Source organism: Dromiciops gliroides, chromosome 2 (genome assembly GCF_019393635.1).
Source record: "Dromiciops gliroides isolate mDroGli1 chromosome 2, mDroGli1.pri, whole genome shotgun sequence".
Lineage (NCBI taxonomy): Eukaryota > Metazoa > Chordata > Mammalia > Microbiotheria > Microbiotheriidae > Dromiciops > Dromiciops gliroides.
The window spans coordinates 383,678,847-383,701,595 of record NC_057862.1 but is presented as its reverse complement, the minus strand read 5'-3'; the positions used below and the strand labels follow the sequence as shown (position 1 = coordinate 383,701,595).

Below are 22,749 nucleotides of genomic sequence, written 5' to 3'. Positions count from 1 at the left end.
ATGCTTCCATCCGAACTTCCTTTTGTTCTGTTCTGTGCATTTAAAAAACGTTTCAGTAGCCCTCTTTTTTTATGGGGGGGGGGGTGATATCAGTATTGCTAACTTTCTTTTCCTCCCCTAAGTTCCCTTTCCTTCCTAATCAGAAACAGAGAGAGAAGAAACAACAACAAAACAAGACAAAAAAGCATAGTTGAGCAAAATAAATCTATACTGTGATCTTGTCCAAAAATATATGTCTGTTCTAGGACCTTGAATTCATCACCTCTATGTTAGGGGGTTTATAAAATATATCGTAAGTCCTCTGAAGACATGGTTGGTGAATGAGTTCACATAGGAAATGAGGACACAAAACCAGGTCTTTTGGACTCCAAGTATAATGTTCATTCCATTACTCTTCCATGGAATGCCATCATTTAACTGAATGTTGACATTTTAGACTTTGGAACTGATCTATAACTTCTCTGAACAAAAGCGGAGAGATCACAAAGGCTAATCTGGCTTATATGCACCATCCCCACTAACACAGGCTTGTTTATAGTTTCACTGAAACTTAGGTGCACCATTAGGTACATCAATGGCTATTCCTCTTTACATGCCCAAAATCACCACTGAGATTTTTTGTTCTCTATAAAATCTAGCATTTATTCAGGTCACATCTATTAAGTACCTATTGGATACATAATACTGTAGCAGATAATGAAGGAGATTCAACATTTAGATATTATATATATATCTATATACTAAAATATATATAGCATATAGATATATCTATATTTAAGTATAGTACCAGTGATAGACTAAGCCTGACCCTCAAAGACCATCTTAGACCAGCAGAACACAAAAAGAGGATTGTATGTAAAATTGTGAATTTCTATTTCACACTGCTTGATTTAAAACCAAATATATATTATGTACATATATATGTACATATATAACAAATTCCACACTTGTTATGTTCAAAACTTTCCTGTTTGTATGTGCTGCCTTCTGAACTTCCTTTTATTCTCTTCTGTGCATTTAAAAAATGTTTCAGTAGTCCTCCTTTTTTATTTTGGGCAGGGGGGGGGGCTTCACTATTGCTAACTTCTCCCCCCCCAAGTATATAGATATTTCCCCCATATATATACATATACACATACATATATAAATACATACATACATACATATATAAATACATACATACATACATATATATAAATATATCTATCATATACATATGTAATAATGCAAACATAGCTAACTACAAGTCACAATATTATGTGAGAAACATGCTAGGGAGGTACAAACAATGGGTTTTGTGAGGTCTGAAGGGGAAGGCTGGGATTCACCCCAGGAGAACAGGGAGGGCTTCACAGAGAAGTTGGTATGTGAGTTAGCTTTTAAAAGACAACTACAGCGGCAGCTAGGTGGCGCAGTGGATAAAGCACTGGCCCTGGATTCAGGAGGACCTGAGTTCAAATTCGGTCTTAGACACTTGACACTTACTAGCTGTGTGACCCTGGGCAAGTCACTTAACCCCCATTGCCCCGCAAAAAAAATAAATTAATTAAAAAGACAACTACAGATAGACCTTAGAACACTGAGTGTTAGAATTTGGAACACTACAGCTGTGAAGAGGCCTCAGAGATCATAAGGTACTTCTGCCTCCTTCTCTGCCACTTCATCTCTACCATCCCACCTCATAGAGCAGAGGATGGGATGGAAAAAAAAAAAAACCAAGGTTAAATGAAAGAGAGCTTTAGAGGGTATCTCAAGTACTAGCCTATATTACAAAAACATAATGTTGAACAGAAAAGACCTTAGAACACAGAATGTCAGACAACGAATATAAGAATGCAGAATTTTAGAACACAGAACACAGAATGTCAAGCCAGAAGGGCCCTTAGAAATCATCTAATCCAACCCTTTAATTTTCTAGCTATATAAATCAAGATCCAGAGTGTTTACTATTGTATTCTCTAATGGTTAAATCTATTATGCACTGAGCACCCACACCCACGAATGACAAAATGTTTAAACTCTATAAGTAAACTTAAGAGTTTATTCTAAAAGTAAAACAGCTATATTCGGGTTGCTAGCAAGTATTATTCATATAGTCATTAACTTACTTACATGTCTTGGGTCTGTGGGATCTAGATTATCTATGGCACTTTCTGCATCCTTTATTTCCATCTCTTTTTTGATTATTTCTGCATTCTGCTTCTCCATCTGCATTTCTAGATTCGTTGATTCCTGACGTAACTGATTTAGGAGTTGTATCTTACCATTTAATTGCTTGAGGAGAACTCCCTTTTCTGTTTCAGAAATCTAAAAAACAAATGTGCACAAAAGCAAATGAAAAAAACCCACAGGTCCAAGTAATCATGGAGAGAAAACACTGATTTACAATTTAAAGCAGTGAATTTTGTAATGTAACAAGAATGTTGGAAATTCCACCAAAGAGCAGGGGTAGAGAGTTTTTAGCCATAAGGACACATTCAGCCTTGTGTGGCTCTCAGTGCAACCTTTCTCCCTCTGTTTAGATAAAAACCAAAATGCATTGGAATTGTAATATTACTTCAAATACAACAGTAAAAAAAAACCTGTTTTCTTTCTTTCTCACCACATCAAAGGTTAGAATAGCTAGAAGCTCTTTTTAAGAAGGCTTCTGGGGGCAGCAATAGTTGACGCAGTGGATAGAGCACCAGCCCTGGAGTCAGGAGGACCTGAGTTCAAATCCGGCCCCAGATACTTAACACTTACTAGCTGTGTGACCCTGGGAAAGTCACTTAACCCCAATTGCCTCACCAAAAAAAGAAAAAAAAAAGAAGGTTTCTGAAGCAAAAGAGCATCTATGCACTCATAGAAGACACTTGGTGACATTTTACATGAAATAAAAATCTACTCCAGTACTCTTCTCCTACTGGGAACTTGTATTTTCTACCGCGATTTAAAATTTACAAAGAACTTCCCTCAGACCAAGTCTGTGGAGCAGTATAACAAGTATTATAACTTCTCATTTTGTAGACAGGGAAACCAGTAGAGAATGTTGGAACCAAGTTTGGAACTCAAAGCTTCTTGCGTCACCATGTCTAGCAGTCTTTAATGAAGAGAGTTTGGCTTTAAAAAAAAAGGGGGGGGGGTTGAAGAGGTTGAAGAATTGAAAAGAATGTCATGAAAAAGAACAGAGAAGTCTGCAAAACTTTTTGTTCACTTCAAAACCCTTTAGTATTGAAGTTTCTATATTATGCATCTAATTTCCATCGTTTACAACAGAGCCGAGATTCAGGGTAACCAAGCTAAGAAACTGAGAAAGTGCAACAAGGAATGGCTTTTAATATTACTTGTTATAAAAACATAGTTCTCATGTCAGAAAATTCTATTCTTCCTGTTCTGTAGGTATTTTTTTTAGTGATGAACCAATTTCCATGTGTCAGAGTGGAGGCTCAAAATAACACACACGGATGGCAGCATCATCTTCAAGGTACACAAACACCTCGTCTGATCTGGGTGAATTTTTATCTTCTACTGAAAAACTTCCTTATTTCTATTCTATTATCTTATATTGGGCACTACTTGAAACACTATCATGGATCCTTTATATGAACCCTCAGAATACTTTTTATGCTATTATGTTATAGAGACATTACACAGGAAATCATTCCTTCCATTATTGCCCCCAGGACAGTAAAGCCAATCATAATTCATACATAAAAACTCATCATCCAGAGAATACTTGGAGAAACCTGGAAGCTAGAATATTTTTTAAAAAGAGGTCATATGCGGCAGCTAGGTGGCGCAGTGGATAAAGCACCGGCCCTGGAGTCAGGAATACCTGAGTTCAAATCTGGCCTCAGACACTTAACACTAGCTGTGTGACCCTGGGCAAGTCACTTAACCCCAATTGCCTCACTAAAAAAAAAAAAAAAAAAAAAAGAGGTCATATACAAGTTGTGGTATATGAATACAATGGAATACTATTGTGCTGTAAGAAATGATGAGCAGGAGGAGTTCAGAGAAACCTGGAGGGTCTTGCGTGAGCTGACGATGAGTGAGATGAGCAGAACCAGAAGAACATTGTACACAGTATCATCAACATTGAGTGTTGACCTACTGTGATGGACTATATTCTTCTCACCAATGCAATGGTACAGAAGAGTTCCAGGGAACTCATAATAGAAGAGGATCTCCAAATCCAAGAAAAAAAAAAAGGAACTGTGGAGTATAGATGCTGATTGAACCATACTATTTCTTTTGTTTTGGGTGCTGTTTTTTTTTTTCCTATTTTGAGGTTTTGCATTACTGCCCTGATTTTTTTCTCTTATAACAGGATTAATGCAGAAATAGGATTAATGTTATTATGGATATATATATGTGTGTGTGTATGTATATATATGTATATAGATATATAGATATAACCTATATCGGATTACCTGCTGTCTAGGGGAGAGGGGAGGGAGGGAGAAAAATCTGAAATTGTAAAGCTTGTATAAACAAAAGTTGAGAACTATCTTTACATGTAACGGAAAAAATAAAATACCTTATATGTTAAAAAAAAATTCATCTGCACTGCAGCAAAAAATGTTTGCCTGTGCAGTCACCTTAAAAAAAAAAAGTCTTATACAAAACAAATTCTGTTTATCTATGCCAATGTGTCTTCATGTTGATGCCCTTTTTTTGTACTGTTGTTTGGCTTTTACATACTTTTTTCAGTTTTATGGCTTCTTCCAGTTGCTTAAATTCTTCTGTTGCTTTTAAAATGTTCTGCTCAGCCTTTGCCATTTCATTATGCAGCTCTTTCAATTGAGCTTGGGCTACAAAGGAAGCAAAGAAAAAATGGAGCATATGTGCTATCAAATACTGTCCCTTTGCAACTTAAACCCTGCCCCCCCCCACACATACACACTCTCTTGTTCCAGTGGAAAAGATTTAACTACAAAACATATATGAAACAAAAGTAACTTTTCCTCTTTCTCCAGGAACTCAGGATCACAGAACTTTTAAGAGCCCTTAGAGAAAATTATAGAGCCTGACTCCCTTGTTTTACAGAGGAACGGAGATAGAATCGGAGAAAGTTTCCTATAGTCCCACAACCTGGCCTAAACCCTACTAATAATGACTTACATTTATATAGCACTTTACTGTTTATAAAGACCTTTTCTACAATGACCCTGTGATAAAGGCAGCACCAATGCCATCAGTTCCATTTTACAGAAAAGGAAACTGAGGCTAAGAACAATTAAGTAACTTGATCAGGGTTGCATAGTTAAATAACTGCTGGAACCAGGATATAAACTCCGTTCTGTTTTTTTTCTACTATATCATATCTTGAACCTCTCTCAACATCAGGCTGGGGCCCAGGGCAGAGCTATCTTTGTTTTTTGTTTTTTTTTTTGGTGTGAGGCAAATGGGGTTAAGTGACTTGCCCAGGGTCACACAGCCAGTAAGTGTTAAGTGTCTGCGGCCAGATTTGAACTAAGGTCCTCCTGACTCCAGGGCCGCTAGGTGGCGCAGTGGATAGAGCACCAGCTCTGGATTCAGGAGGACCTGAGTTCAAATCCAACCTCAGACACTTGACATTTACTAGCTGTGTGACCCTGGGCAAATCACTTAACCCCAACTGCCTCACAAAACAAACAAACAAAAAGTAACTGCAAAATATTAAACAAAATAAATAAAAATACAATAAAACAAATGATGTTAATATATGGTTTTCTAAGTCAATATGTAGCCTGCAGAGATCCTTATGTATTGGTTTAGTAGCCCCTGTTTCTTGTTGAGTGTGACAGCACTGGTGTCAGCAAAGGCACAGATAGGTGACACCCAGAGGACCAATTCTGCTTGATGTTCCCAAATTCTTGTGTATAAGAACCCTGCTATAATACCAATTTTGGAGGATAAAGATAACCTAAATACAGGTACACAATATATAATTATGCCCACCATTTTGATGATTTTATCTCTAACATCATAACCAACTCTGTGAAAAACGAAAGTACTTTGCAATGGAGCCTGCATACTATGACTAAAGTACTAATACCTTAAAATCCACTATACTTTCAACACAACACAAATACATTTGTTTTCTCCTTAATCTGCCCAGCATGGGCCACCAGATAACCTTTTCTAAAGGACAGCTTTGATTATGTCATACCTTTGCTCACAAAACCCTTCACTGATCACAAAATAAAATCAAATCTCTGTATTCTGGTATCAAATGCCCCTTTTCTCTGGCCCCAGCTGAACTTTTTAGTTTTCTCACAAGATTTGCCCCTTCTACACTCCAGTCAGGTGTGATTAACTGCCATTCTTCAAACATATCCCTCACCTTCTTCCTCCGTACAGCATTTATTTACACCATTTCATATCACTGGAATACCCTCCCACACCTTTAACTACTGAAATTCTTCTTATTCTTAAATACCCAGCTCGAATTCCATCTCTTCCAAGAAATTTTTATTTCCTCAGCTATAGCTGATTTTGCCCTGCTCTCATTCTTTACAGCATTCCCCCTATATGACATATGCTTTTATATAAATGATATACACTGGAATATAAAACAAGAGGGAGGGAGGGGTTGTGATCTAAGCAAATGAACGGAAGAGCTACACTGATGAAAACAAAAATCCATAGAGGATGTGGAGTATTATTTATGAATATCTCATCTTCCCTATTAGATTATAAACTCATTGATGGCAGGGACAGCATTTTATTTATTTTTGTGTCACCCCCACTGCCTAGCACATTTTCTTGCATGTAGTAATAACTAAATTTTTTGTACTTTTTGCTGAATGAGTAATGAAAGCAAAGAATCAATGTTTAGGTGATTAAAGCATTAAGAAACAAAATAAAATTAGACTGAATTAACCTTTTGAGCTTTTAAAGGCAGGAGTCAAAAAATAGATTTACCTGCTTTTATTTTGCTTTCTTTATCTTTTAGGTGTAAATCCAATGTTTCAGCATGTTTCATTATAACTTGTTCATTTCCAAGTTCTCCTTTATGAAATTCCATTTTTTGAATCTGTATTGGCTGGGCATTATCACCAATATAACCTTCAGTGGTATACATATTTCTTTTATATCTGGATTTACCAATATAAGGACTTTCACCTGGGGCATCATAAATTTCACTGTACTGCAAAAGTAAATTATATTTTTTAAAAAGTAAATTATATTGTTATGCAAGATGTGATGTTATGCAAGATGTGAATTAATAAAGAAATTCAAATCAGTCAAACATCATTTTATCACTGGGTTAAAGAGAATTGTAGCATTCTGTGAATTTGTAAAATTTATAAATGGAATTTTTAAAATGTATAAAAATATCAAATATTAGCACTGGTAGGAACTAGTAAGATATCACATCACTGATTATTAGACATGCAAAAGCTATCAGAACATGAAATTTTAAAACACATAACAGAATTTATCAGAGGTAAAAAGGCACTTAAACATAGAATGTTAGAGCTGGAAGGGACTTTAGAGATCTTCGAATTCAACTTCTATATTAGGCCTGGTTAATTTGTAATTTTATAGGTGAGGGATCTAAGGCCTAAAGAAGTTTAATGACTTACTCAAGTTGAGAAATTAGAATAATATTGAATAAAAATGTTTGTATCCTAGTTTAATGCACATTTGATTGATTCATAATAACACAAAAAGTTGTTAAATGACTTACCTCTGGTGGATAATAATTTAGTGGTTCAAATTTGGCATCAATTTTATAAAAAGCCAATTCTTGTTCCAGTTCATATTGTTTTTGGCAAGCACGAGTGAGTTCCATCGTCTTCTGTTTTAACTATTATCCCAATTTGGGTATAAAGCAAAATACAGAATCAATAAATTAGCAACCAGCTTAAATGGTATAGTGATTTTTCATAAAAGCCAGTAATGGGAGTAAAAAAAAAAAAACCACACACACATACAAACAAACACTAAAAGATCATGACAATACTAAATTGTCAATAAATAAGAATGTACCAAAGCTATCATTTCATTAAAAGATCACATTTAAGAGATCTTGGGAATGGTGATATATTTCAGTCTTAAATTGGAATGTTTATTGATATGCTGTCCTGAGTTCTACAATAACATTTCACTTAGCCAAACACAAAAAATTCTATCCATTATTTCTTTTTTTTGTTGTTTTTGGGTTTTTTTTGTGGGGCAATGGGGGTTAAGTGACTTGCCCAGGTCACACAACCATTAAGTGTCAAGTGTCTGAGGCCGGATCTGAACTCAGGTCCTCCTGAATCCAGGGCTGGCACTCTATCCACTGCGCCACCTAGCTGCCCCCCATTATTTCTTAAAAAGTGGCTTAACCAGGTAATCATATACTGATCCCCATTTTTCTTGGTTAAAATGTGTGTAATAGAATTAAATAATTTTTATCTTCCTTAATTCTCATTAAAGGTAGTGATATAATAAAAAAAGGGAATTGATCCTGTTTCTGTTGGGTTATAGCTAATGATAGCTCAGATATTAGAATTTAGTCTTAGCAAGACATGGATCATAATGTTAGCTCATAATTTTATAGACTTTGGTAATTAACAAAGTAGTTTCCTCATAACAGCCCTATGAAGTAATAAGCACAAATATCTGTATCCCTGCTTTACAGATGATGAAACTGATGTTCACAGACAGACTATTACACATTGCCCAACACTGTCAGTAAGGGGTGAAACCGACATTCAAACTCAGGGTTCCTGATTCAAATCTAATAGTCTTTCCCATTATACTACATTTCCTGATGTGAGCTCTCTGAACAGAAAGTAATATCACATCAATTCATGATAGTTTTGCAAAGTATTTCCACTGTATTTTGAGATCTGAAGAGATTCCAAAGATCTATCATGTGCTTTGGGGGCTCCTTTCTGCAGGAAGTTGGATACCAAAAAGAGAACAAACATGCTTGGAAGGTCTAAAAGGCCCTTAAAGAAATAATACATGCACATTCACACACAAGTCCCCAAAATAGTACTACATGAAACACTGAAAATCAGTAAGTCAAACAGTATATGATATGCAAAATGACATGTAGTCATATGTAATATAGAATACAGTCATCTCTTGATTATCTATAGCAATGAGGCTTTACATGAAATGTCTCATTTGATCATTACGATTTCAAACTTCTGTTTTCCCAGAGAGGAAAAATGACTTCCCAAGAGTCATACAAATATCTTAGATAACATAGCCACAGATAAACCAATACCTCCTATTGAGAAGAGAATTGTGATACTCTCCTTTACCAGATGAACCAATGATGTATCTGTTACACAAAAGGAGAACAGTTATGGAATCACAGGAGAGCTAATGTTCAGAATGAGCCTGAGGATGCTGACAAAAGCTAAGGACAAGAAAAAGAGGATTTTTAAAGCTAAGTTGGAGAAAATTGGAGAGTCAAAGGAGGGATGGGAAGATGATAACAAATGATGGAGGAAGGCAAAATGGCTAAACTTTTGTTTCTGTTTTCTTTGCCAAGAATGATCTTGATATTCTGGAAAGGACAGAGAAAAATGTTAATGGAGAGTTAATACCAGAGATAAGTAGGGAGATGTCAAGAAAGCACCTGGATGCTTTGGAAGAGTTCAAATCTTCAAGTCCAAATAAATGACATCTTAGGGTGCTGGAAAAACTGGCAGATGTCATCACTAAATTGTCATTAGTGATCTTTGAAAGGTCATGGAAAATGAAAAGGTGCACAGAACTCAAAAAGGAAAAATGTTATCATAATGAGGTCTGTAGACTATAAGCCCCTGAGTTTGAATTTAATTCTTGGCAAAATTCTTGAGAATGAATCTGAAATTACCTTCAACTTACACATATATTTTACATATACCTAGTTATCTGCATGTTGTTTCACTCATTAGAATATAATCTCCTTGAGGGCAGAGACTGTTTTTTGCCTTAATTTGTATCTAATCCCTAAGCACAGTGTTCAGCACATAGTACAACACCTAGTGGCTCCCCTGCCTTCCTTTAAGTCCCACCTAAAATCCCTCCCTTCTGTTAATTATTTCTTATTTAGCCTAAATATAAATTATGTTTCTATATTTGTTGTCTCCCCCATTAGACTGTGATCTCCTTGAGGGCAGGGCCTGTCTTTTGTAATTTTGTGTATCTCTAGAGCTTAGCACAGTGCCTGGCACACAGTATAAGTTTAATAAGTGTTTGCTGATTGATGAAGTGCTTCTAGCTAGTTGATTCAACTTAAGAGATAGTTGTTGAACATCTGGAAAAGAACATTGATTACCAAAAGCCAGAATGGATTCATAGAATAACAGGCAGTTTTAGACTATCTTAATTTCTTTTTGGATAGGGCTACTCTAGATGGGAGATCAGAGTAATGCTGTAATGTAATTTGCTTGTATGTGAAAAGATGGAGAAATATGTGGGCTAGGTAACAGTAGTGTTTAGTTGGTTACGGAATGGCTGAAAGACAAACCAATGTCATTCACAGTACAATGTCAAGTTGGAAGGACATCCTCTAGTAGTGAGCCCCAAGACTGGTGCCTCAAACCTATGCCATTTTAACATGTTAATACCCATGGCATAGACGATGCACTTATCATAGTTGTAGGTGGCATCAAACTGACTTAGAAAGCTCCTCTTTTGAAGACTATGAAGGGCAAAGTTATATCTTTTTTTTTCCAGAGAAGAGAAGTGACATGCTAAGTTCATAGAAGCTAATAATAGCATTATAACAATTCTTTTGATTTTCAATGTGCTGCTGTTTTCACTGTACCACACTGATAGGCATAAAGAGACAAACTACATGGCCTAAAAATTAGGTAAAATGAATTATCAGCTCCTAGGATAATCATGAGTTGACTGTATTTAATATATTGAAATAGCTCAAATTAGCTGCCTCATATCTCCCTCTTTTAACACAGTATCCTAGGAATTAGAGGGAAAGGGAACCTGAGAGATCATGAAATCCAACCCTCTTATTTTACAGATGAGATTGCAGAAAGAAGTGACTTACTTATAGGGAGTAAACAGCAGAGTGAGAATTTGAATCCAAGTGCTCTGACTACAAGTACAGAACTCTTTCTACCATGCCATGTTACTTAAAGTACATATTCATTTCAAAACATACAAACAATCCCACAAAAAAACAGGCAAGCAGAACTTAATATGTAAGCAAGTGATTTAACATCAATTATCATGCAAACAAATTCCTTGTCATAAGCATTTCAGTCAAGAGAGACTACCTGTAATGAGGAAGACAGAATCAGTAGAAATTGATCTGCCACAAACCAAGATACCAGCTAAAGGGACAAAGAAGTAGACAAAGTTATGTCATAAAAGTTCACAAGTTGTAAGGGTTCTCAGAGATCACTGAATCCAACTCCCTCATTTTACAGATGAGAAAAATGAGACCCAGAAAGGCAAGTGACTTGCCCAAGGCCAAAGAGAAAACTATGAGGTAAAGCTGCAGTAAGAACCCATATGTCTTGAGTCTAATGCCAGCACTCTTGTCAATACATCCTGTTAACCCTAATTATTTCCAAACAAAACTCATGTGAAGGGAACTGACAAATAAACTAGGAAGAAACCGGGTTTCTCCACTGTGCTTTGCTCACTTCCTCAAAGTTAACGATCTTCCCTATAGCTTAGTCCAAACCCCTAATAAAAGGCCCGTTTCTCAAGCAGATTAATGCAGCAAAGGCAGAGGAGACCAAAAGGCTATGGTTAAGTGTTTATGACTTCCCTATTCAGATATAGGCCGAATGCAAAGGAAGAGCAATAATCATGATGATAATAAATATGTTAGCTTTTAAAAAGCTAACATTTATATAGTGCTTACTATGTGCCAGGCACTATGCTAAGCACTTTACAGTGATTATAGCTCATTTGATCCTCACAACCACCCTGGGTGGAGGGTGCTATTATTATTTCCATTTTATAGAAGAGGAAACTGACTCAAACGAAGGTTATATGACTTGTCCAGGGTCAAGAGCTATTACATGTCTGAAGCCAGATGTGAACTAATATTCCTGACGCGAGGTGCAGTGTTCTATCCACTACACCACTTAAATCCCCATGTAACTACAGGGAGGTCCAGGGGTTAACAGAGCAAGAAATTAAGTATATTAAGTGCTATCTGCCAAGTTGGAACTGGTAAAGCTGAAAAGTTAATGGCATGGTATCCATTAAGACCTGATTCAAATGTCAGTTCCTACAAGAAGTATGCCCTGTTCTTCAAAGTAGAAGTGATTTTTGCTCAGTCATTCTGTGCTTGTCTTATTCTTTGACGTAATCTGTTCTATTTTATGGCCATGGAATGGTTGCTACATGTTTTCATATGTATTACAACCCTCCATTTAGAGGATCCTGCTCACGACAGCAGGATGTCTGTCTTCATTGTCTCTGTATTACCCCTCTGTGGCTCACTTAGTACAGTGCGAGTAGATACTTCATCAATGTCTGGTCTGCGAATGAATGTGGTATCTTTATTTACTACAGCTTCATCCATGGCAGGTAGTAAAGATCTAAGGTCCATGACTTTGCGACAAATGATATAAAAGCCAAACAGTCTTACTAAGCAGAACATGAGGAGCCTAAGATTAAGATACACCTGAAAAATGGCCAAAGGACTACAGCCCAGGCCCTATTACAGAGGCCTAAGACCCAGAAAGAGAGTACACTGGGAATGAAGAGGAAGGTCAGAAGCCACATACCAATTCGCTCTTGGTGCTAAGGTTACTTTGAAGCTCCCTGTAGCTGTGTTTGTGCTGAGTAGCTTCCTCTTTCAGAGATCGGTTTATTTCATTCTGATTTTTCATTTCTTCCAAGAATTGGGCCTGTTTGTTCTTTAGCTCTTCTGCTTCTTGTGTCTTCTTTTCCAAATCTCTTTCTAGTCGTTCTATCTCCTCTGCCAAAAAAAAAAAAAAAATCTCATTCCCATTTCTCCCTAATCTTCTTGAGGGAAAGCATGACGCAGTGCAAAAAGCCCTGGACTTAAGGTTCAAAGATCAGGGTTCTTTGTAAGGTGACTTTGCCACTTATCAGCAAGGTGACTTGAGCAGATCTCCTACTCTCAGAGGCCATGTTTACTCTGATGCAAAATAGGCATAGGCTATCTGTCCTAACAGAGAGTTTAGAAGGAAGCACTGGCAAAACGGTAAAGCCCTTCTGAAATATGAGCTGTTATTATTATTATTCCTACTACTACTAATACCTATGTCTTAAAACTGTTAATAATATTTCTCCAATATAAAAAAGGATTTTAAAAAATGTGGTAATAATTCTATTAAAAATTTTATTCCATGTAGTGTTTCAAAAGACTAGTTTTGTGGTATGATAGTAATAAACAAAATCTCATATTATTGGAGCTTTACAGTTACAAAGAACTTTATTCATATTCATTATCTCATTTGATCCTAACGAAGCCCCTGTGAAATGAGTAGCAAAAGGACTTTAGTTCCATGACAGGATACTAAAGAGAAAACAGATTCAGAAGGGTAAAGTAATTTATTTGCCCAAGGTCATACATTCAGCTGAGTAAATAGCAGTACAGTATCGAACTCCTATCTTTTGATTGCAAATCTAGTGACATTTTTAAAAAACACACCATAGTAGCCTCCAAACATTAGTATTTTCTATGCAAATTATTTACTATTAGGAAACTCATAATAAATGTATTTTTTTGAAAAGTGTTTTCTGAATTTTTTTTCAGAAGCTTAGACTTTGACTTAGAAAATTTATCACCTTACCTAAATCAAATCTATCAAAAGATTCCAGCCTGTCCTGACTTGTCACTGGCTGATCCTCCAAACTTTCCAGGGATCTGAGGTGAAAAATGGTATATAGGTGGTAATGAGGAAGCTCTACTACTGGATTGCCTTCCAGAACCAGAGAAGTTAAATCATTGAGTGACTTCAACTTGCTTACTTCCTGGAGCTGAAAAGAGATGCATAAGTATTAGAGTCATTGTGGCAGTTCTATGAAAAATTTAGATTAAATATGACAAAGAAGTAAAAAATAAAAGGAAATACTTCTTCCCACAGCAAAGACTTACCAAACTCTTTACCTCTAAGAAAGTAAAACTAAGAGAAATTAAGTAACTTTCCAAGATCACAAAAGGAATTAGTCACAGGGCCAACACTTGAACTTGAACAGGCTCCTGATTCTTAAGCCAACATTCTTCTCAATTCCTGATTGGGCCCTCGGTTCCCACATTTGTTAAGACAAGAAGAATGAAACTAGATGATACCTGAAAGTCCCTTTCAGTTATAACATTTATAATTTCTCAACTCTAAATTTTGATGTATTATTGAAGAGAAACTCTGAAATTTTAGAAAAGGAAGATGTGATGCTGATGAAACCAAGCTTCCTTTTACTCAACATATTATGACAGACTAACCTCATTTTTAAAAAAAGTTATTAAATTAGAAAAAGCAAAAGAATGATATACCTAGATTTTAGCATTTAACAAGGGCTGTCTCATGCTGTCCTTTGGAATAAGATGGAGAGATGTGTGTTACAAGATAGTACAGTTAGGTGTATTTGAATCTGGCTGCATGGCTAGACCCAAAGGCACCCAACTCATTAAGAATTAGATGCTAACCTGGAGGGTGGTCTATAGCAGAATGCGCCAGGACATGTTCCAGTAAAGGTTCCCCTCTTGTTAAGGTGTTATTAAATGTATTCACCTTCTGGTACAGGCTAGCATCAGGCTGGCAGTCAGGAAGTCCCGAGTTCAAATCCAGCCTTTGACACTTACTAGCTGTGTGACCCTAGGCAAGTCACTTAGCCATGGTCTGCCTCAGTTTCCTCAACTATAAAATGAGGGTAATAATAGAACCTATCTCTCAGGGTTGTTGGGAGTATTATGATACCTGACTCATAGTAAGTGTTATATAAATGTTGGCTATAAATGCTTTCCAACTCTATAATTGTGTTACTGTTATATTCTATATTCTGACATTCTGTGTTCTACAGTCCCTTCTAACCCTAACATTCTATGTTCTAAAGGTCCTTAGATACTGGAATACTTGGATATTTTGTGATTCAGAACAGAACTGGCTTCAGTATATTGGAAAGAGAATAGCCTAGGAGTGCTAAGATGGATTTTTGGTGCTAGCGACAGCACAACTGTGTCATCTGGGGTATGTTACTCAAATTCTCTATATCTATTTTCTCATTTGCAAAATAGGAATAATGATCCCTGCCCTATACTTTTGTCAGAGGTGACTCGTGAGGATCAGATAAGATAATGGATATGACAGTATTCTGAAAAAGCATAATGTGTCATATAAACATAATATCTTTATAAAATATAAACAATGAGAATAGTAATATAATTTATTGATAAAGAAAACATTAAAACATTTTTATAAAAGTTTCATTGCTATTGCTATATATCATCAATAACAATCAATGAGAATAGCTAAAAAGAGAAATCCCATTAAAATAACTATAGAAGCTATAAAATACTTGGGAATATAGCTTCCAAGATTCAGCTAGAACTATGTGAATTTATAAAACTCTCTGTGTAGAAATAAAGACAGATATAAATAACTGGAGAAACAGGTGTAGGTCAAACCGCTAGAATAAAAATGACAATACTACCTAAATTAATTTACTGATTAATGAATGCAATGGGATATAATTGTGCAATAAGAAATGATGAAATGAACAATTTCAGAAGAAAGCAGGAAGATCCGAGGGAGGCTTCTGGGAAGATGGCAGAGAGAATTCCAGCTCTTCCGGTTTCCTTCACAAACAAGACAAAATACCACCTGAGGGTGAGTAGAGTGACAAAAATAAACAAGAGTTGGGGCTGAGCATTGGTCCTTCCTCAACAATTGGAGAAGACCAGAGGAAAGACTCAGCTACCTCTGCTGAAATAGTAAATAACAAACTCAGGGCAGCTGGGTTGGGAGGTAGCCTCAGCCTCAGCCACAGGCTCACTTCACAGATAGTGTGTGCAGGTCAGACATTTGAGCAGGGGAAGATTGAAGGACCAGCTCTGCTGCAGTGGGAAGTCAAGCCTAGCTGTGCTGCCAAGAGGCAGTCTGAGCTACAGCAGAAGAAAAGGAACTAACACATGCCCACCCAGTAAGTGCAGAAGCAATGAGGCTGGAATTCTGCTGGCTGTGGGCACTTACAGGAGAGCTGAGTTCCTGGTTTCAGTTCCAGACCAAGAGGAGACTGAAGGTTATGGCTGCTTGTGGGTCCTCAGGGAGCAAGAGCATTTCCAGCATAGCATGGCTTTGGGGGCCCTAGCTGTGTCTTGGAGGGGAAGAGGAGGCTGGGCCCTGGCAAAGCTCAGAAAATAACAGTAAGGAGGACCTGAAGCCAGAGGCACTACTCCTCACACCCCAGGACTGCAGGTAATCATAATAAGTTGCTAAAAATAAAAAAGTAAATAAATAAGGAGTAAGCAAGGAGAAAGAACCCAACCATAGACAGCTACCATGGGGACAGAGAAGACCTGGGTTCATATTCAGAGGAGGATACTGAAGTTAAAAAAACAAACAAAAAACCCCACTTCTTCTACTCCAAAGAGCAACATCAAATGGTCTTGTGGCCAAAAATAGTTATTGGAAGAACTTAAGAACAACCAAGAAAAATATTAAAACAAAGTCAACGAACTAGAAAGAGAGATGCAGAATCTTAAGGAAGAAAACTCTTTGAAAACTAGAATTGGGCAAGGGGAAACGAATGATGTTATAATAAGATACCAAGAAAAAATAAAACAAAATCAAAAGAATGAAAAAAATTAAAGAGAATGTGAAATATCTCATAAGAAAAACAACGATGTGGAGAACATATTAAGAAGAGAAAACATAAGAATTATTGGACTACCTGAAAGCTACAATAAAAAAATCCATATGCAATATTATATGAAATAATTAAAGAAAATTTTCTCAAAGTTCTAGAACAAGAGGAGAAAGTGGAAATAGAAAAAAAAAATCACCACCTGAAAAAGATCACAACATGAAAACTTACAGAAATATCAGTCAACAAGCAATAAGAAAAAAACAATTCAAACACTGTGAAGCCACAATTAGAGTCACAGAAGACCTAGCAGTTGCTACACTAAAAGACCACAGGTCTTAGAACACTATATATTGAAGAGAAAAAGAACTGGAGTTGTGGCTAAAAATAAGTTACCCAGCAAAGTTAACATAATTCTGAATGAAAAAAAAAAAAGAAAATTCAATGAACTGACAAACTTTCAGAATTTTCTTGCAAAAAGACCAGAACTTAATGGAAAATATAACATGTAAGATCTAGGAGAAATATGAGGTAAACATCAATGACCAATTACAAGGGACTCAATAAGGTCAAATTGCTTACTTTTTATACACAGAAATGTTATCAGTATTCTTAAGACTATTAGTAAGTGGGTAGTTTGAAAGAAAGAATGGGGCTGTGCTGAGTATGATGGGGTGATTCTAAAAATAAAATTTGTGTAGGAAAAGGCAAAAAAAGAGCAATTATCTCATACAAATGAGGCACAAGAGGAAGAACCGATACAGAGGAAATAAGTTGGGGTGGAAGACTGGTAGTGCTGGAACCCTGCTCTCACTAGATCTGGGTTAAAAAGTGAACAACATATACATATACATCTAAAGGAGTAGAAAAATGTTCTAAATACATGAAGAAATAAGAGGGTGAGGGAACAGGATAAGAGGGGAGAGATTCTTAGAAGGGTGTAAAGATTAAGAGTTTGGATGGTGGGGGAGAGCAAAGAGAGGGGACCCTTAGACTAATAGGTAGAATAAGGAACAGGAGGGTGAGGGGGAAAGAATAAGGGAGAGATTCTTTAAAGGGGTGCAGATTTAGGGAGGTAGTAGGTTAAAAGTGAACTAGAGGAGGGATAGTGTAAATAGTGAGTCTGAGAAGGACAATACTGAGGAAAAATAGGATGGATGGAAATACATAAATAGTAATTATAACTTCAAATGTGAATGGGACAAATCCACCGATAAAATGGAAATGGATAGCAGAATGGATTAAAAATCAGAATCTGACTATGCTGCTTACAAGAAATACATGATTTATTTATTTATTTATTTATTTATTTATTTATTGGTGAGGCAATTGTGGTGGCTTGCTAGTAAGTATCAAGTGTCTGAGGCTGGATTTGAACTCAGGTCCTCCTGAATCCAGGGCCGGTGCTCTATCCACTGCGCCACCTCGCTGCCCCAAGAAATACATTTTTAAAAAAGCTACACACAAAGTTAAAGGTCTAGAGTAGAACGTATTATGCCTCAGCTGATACAAAAAAAGCAGGGGTAGCAATCACAATGACAATATGACACAAAGTCAAAGCTAAAATTGACTTAATTAAAAGATATGAACAGGGAAACTACATTATAATAAGAGGTACCACAGATAATGAAGCAATATCAATATTAAACCTATATGCACCAAATAACCATAGCATCTAATTTTTTTAAAGAAGATATGAATTACTGGTGGGAAACAGACAGTAGTACTATAATAGTGAGGGACTTTAATCTTTCCCTCTCAGAACTAGATACATCTAACCAAAAAAAATAATAAGAAGTTAAGGAAGTAATAGAATTTTAGATAAGCTAGATATGATAGCTATCTGAGAGAACTGAAGGAAATAGAAAGGATATACTTTTTTTTTTTTACATATAAGGTATTTTATATTTTTTCCGTTACATGTAAGATAGTTCTCAACTTTTGTTTATACAAGCTTTACAATTTCAGATTTTTCTCCCTCCCTCCCCCCTCCCCTAGACAGCAGGTAATCTGATTATAGGTTATATCTATGTATCTCTATACATATACATATAGATATATATATACACACATATATATACACATAATACCATTAATCCTGTTACAAGAGAAAGAATCAGAGCAGTGATGCAAAACCTCAAATAGAAAAAAAAAACAACAGCACCCAAAACAAAAGAAAGTAGTATGGTCAATCAGCATCTATACTCCACAGTTCTTTTTGGTTTTTTTCTTGGATTTGGAGATCCTCTTCTATCATGAGTTCCCTTGAACTCTTCTGTACCATTGCATTGGTGAGAAGAATATAGTCCATTACAGTAGGTCAACACTCAATGTTGATGATACTGTGTATAATGTTCTTCGGGTTCTGCTCATCTCACTCATCATCAGCTCACGTAAGACCCTCCAGGTTTCTCTGAACTCCTCCTGCTCATCATTTCTTACAGCACAATAGTATTCCATTGTATTCATATACCACAACTTGTCCAGCCATTCCCCAATTGATGGGCACCCCCTCAACTTCCAATTCCTTGCTACCACGTAAAGAGCAGCTATAAATATTTTTGTACATGTGGGTCCCTTTCCCCCTTCCATGATTTCTTTGGGAAAAAGACCTAAAAGTGGAATTGCTGGGTCAAAGGGTATGCACAGCTTTATCGCCCTTTGGGCATAATTCCAAATTGCTCTCCAGAATGGTTGAATCAGTTCAAAGGATATACTTTTTTCTCAGTGGTACATGGTACCTTTATAAAGATTGACCACATATTAGGGCACAAAAATCTTAAGCAGAAATATTAAATGACTCCTTACAGACTACAATGCAATAAAATTATATTTAATAAGGAACTACAGAAACACAGGAAAAAAAAACTAATTGGAAACTAAACAACCTAATCTTAAAGAATGTATGAGCTGAAAATGACAAAAAAGGAAGATAATAAATGTTGGAGAAGCTGTGGGAAAATTGGAACACTAATGCATTGTTGGTGGAGCTGTGAACTGATCCAACCATTCTGGAGAGTAATTTGGAATTATGCCCAAAGGGCGATAAAGCTGTGCATACCCTTTGACCCAGCAATTCCACTTTTAGGTCTTTTTCCCAAAGAAATCATGGAAGGGGGAAAGGGACCCACATGTACAAAAATATTTATAGCTGCTCTTTACGTGGTAGCAAGGAATTGGAAGTTGAGGGGGTGCCCATCAATTGGGGAATGGCTGGACAAGTTGTGGTATATGAATACAATGGAATACTATTATGCTGTAAGAAATGATGAGCAGGGGCGGCTAGGTGGCGCAGTGGATAGAGCACCGGCCCTGGAGTCAGGAGTACCTGAGTTCAAATCCGGCCTCAGACACTTAACACTTACTAGCTGTGTGACCCTGGGCAAGTCACTTAACCCCAATTGCCTCACTAAAAAAAAAACAAAAACAAACAAACAAAAAAAACAAAAACAAAAGAAATGATGAGCAGGAGGAGTTCAGAGAAACCTGGAGGGTCTTACGTGAGCTGATGATGAGTGAGATGAGCAGAACCAGAAGAACATTGTACACAGTATCATCAACATTGAGTGTTGACCTACTGTGATGGACTATATTCTTCTCACCAATGCAATGGTACAGAAGAGTTCAAGGGAACTCATAATAGAAGAGGATCTCCAAATCCAAGAAAAAAAAAAAAGAACTGTGGGAGTATAGATGCTGATTGAACCATACTATTTCTTTTGTTTTGGGTGCTGTTGTTTTTTTTTTCTATTTTGAGGTTTTGCATCACTGCTCTGATTTTTTCTCTTGTAACAAGATTAATGCAGAAATAGGATTAATGTTATTATGTGTATATATATGTGTGTATATAGATATATATATCTATATGTATATGTATATAGATATATAGATATAACCTATATCAGATTACCTGCTGTCTAGGGGAGGGGGGAGGGAGGGAGAAAAATCTGAAATTGTAAAGCCTGTATAAACAAAGTTGAGAACTATCTTTACATGTAACGGAAAAAAATAAAATACCTTATACATAAAAAAAAAAAAAGAATGTATAAGCTGGGGGGCAGCTAGGTGGCGCAGTGGATAAAGAACTGGCCCTGGATTCAGGAGTACCTGAGTTCAAATCCAGCTTCAGACACTTGACACTAGCTATGTGACCCTGGGCAAGTCACTTAACCCCCAATGCCCCGCAAAAAAAAAAAAGAATGTATGAGCTGAAGAACAAATAATAGAAACAATTAGTAATTTCATGAAAGAAAGTGACAATAAGGAAGCATCATGTTAAAAACTACAGGATACAGCAAAAGCAGTAATCAGAGGACAATTTATATCTCTAAGTACTTATATCAATAAAAAAGAGAAAGAGCAGACCAATGATTTGGGTATGCAATTAAAAAAATAGAAGAACAAATTAAAAATCCCCAATTAAACACTAAATTGGAAATCCTAAAAATTAAAGGTGAAATTAATAAAACTAAATGTAAGAAAACCACTGAGTAAACAAAAGTGGAAGTTGATATTATGAAAAAAACAATAGGGGGCAGCTAGGTGGCACCACGGATAAAGCACTGGCCCTGGATTCAGGAGGACCTGAGTTCAAATCCAGCCTCAGACACTTGACACGTACTAGCTGTGTGACCCTGGGCAAGTCACTTAACTTTCACTGCCCTATCCCCCCCCCCCCCCCCCCCCCCCCCGGCCAAAAAGATTTAGAAAAGAAAAAACCCAATAAAATAGTTAGAAAGAAGATGAAATCAAAGCAATTATAAGGAGTTATTTTGCACATTTCTTTGCCAATAAATTTTTTTTTTAATTTTAATTTTTTTTTTTAGTGAGGCAATTGGGGTCAAGTGACTTGCCCAGGGTCACACAGCTAGTAAGTGTTATGTGTCTGAGGCCGGATCTGAAACTCAGGTACTCCTGACTCCAGGGCTGGTGCTCTATCCACTGCGCCACCTAGCTGCCCCTCTTTGCCAATAAATATTAATAGCATAAGTGAAATGGAAAACTATTTACCAAAAATACAAACTGCCTAGATTTCCAGAAGAATAGACTATCTAAATAGACCTGTTTTAGAAAAAGAAATTGAACAGGCCATAAATGAGCTTCCTAAGAAAAAAGCACCAGGACCAGACGGATTTACAAGTGAATTCTATCGAACATTTAAAGACCAACTATTCCAATATTAAATAAATTATTTGGAATACCAGGCAAAGAAGGGACCCTACCAAACTTCTTTTATGAAACAAATATGATAATAACACCTAAACCGGGAAGAGTGAAAACAGAGAAAGAAAACTATAGACCAATTCTATTAATGAATATGGATGCAAAAATCCTAAATAAATACTAGCTAAAGAGTACAACAATATATTACAAAGATTATACCATTATGACCAAGTGGGACTCATACCAGGAATGCAGCGATGGTTTAACATAAAGAAAAAAAAATTTTTTTTTTTTTTTTTTGGTGAGGCAAAGATTGGGGTTTAAGTGACTTGCCTAGGGTCACATAGCTAGTAACGTGTTAAGTGTATGAGGCGGATTTGAAACTCAGGGCTCCTGACTCCAGGGCCGGTACTCTATGCACTGCACCACCTAGCTGTCCCAGGAAAACTATTAACATAATTGATCAATAACAAAGGCAACAAAAATAAAGCAGAAAAAGCATTTGATCAAGTACAATACTCAATTCTATTGAAAACACTCGAAAGTATAGGCATAAATAGACTTTTCCTTAAATTGTGAAGAAGCATTTACCCTAAAACCATCAGCAAGTATTATTTGTAATGGGGAAAAGCTAGAAGCCTTCTCAGTAGGATCAAGTGTGAAGGATGTTCACTGTCACCAATATTATTCAATATTGTATTGGAAATCCTGGCAATAGCAATAAGAGAAGAAAAAGAAATTGAAGGAATCAGAATAGGGAATGAGGTAATAAAACTATCTCCTTTTGCATATGATATGATATACTTAGAAAATCCTAAAGACAACTAAAAATTAATTGAAATAATAACTTCAGCAAAGTAGTAGGATCTAGAGTAA

General features: G+C 36.4%; 1 protein-coding gene across 2 annotated transcripts in view; it reads right to left on the bottom strand.

Annotated features, from left to right (window-relative positions):
• CNTRL (centriolin) overlaps positions 1 to 22,749 on the bottom strand; it is a 109,514-nt gene that overhangs the window by 71,323 nt on the left and 15,442 nt on the right. Inside the window, exons 6-12 of one of the 2 annotated variants that reach the window (XM_043989266.1) lie at positions 13,701 to 13,887; positions 12,666 to 12,859; positions 11,196 to 11,252; positions 7,658 to 7,777; positions 6,889 to 7,114; positions 4,684 to 4,793; positions 2,113 to 2,307 (exon numbers count right to left, since the gene is read on the bottom strand). In XM_043989266.1, the coding sequence (XP_043845201.1) occupies positions 2,113 to 2,307; positions 4,684 to 4,793; positions 6,889 to 7,114; positions 7,658 to 7,777; positions 11,196 to 11,252; positions 12,666 to 12,859; positions 13,701 to 13,887 (1,089 nt within the window). The remainder of the gene's footprint in view (positions 1 to 2,112; positions 2,308 to 4,683; positions 4,794 to 6,888; positions 7,115 to 7,657; positions 7,778 to 11,195; positions 11,253 to 12,665; positions 12,860 to 13,700; positions 13,888 to 22,749) is intronic. The other variant, XM_043989265.1, reaches the window with a different exon arrangement.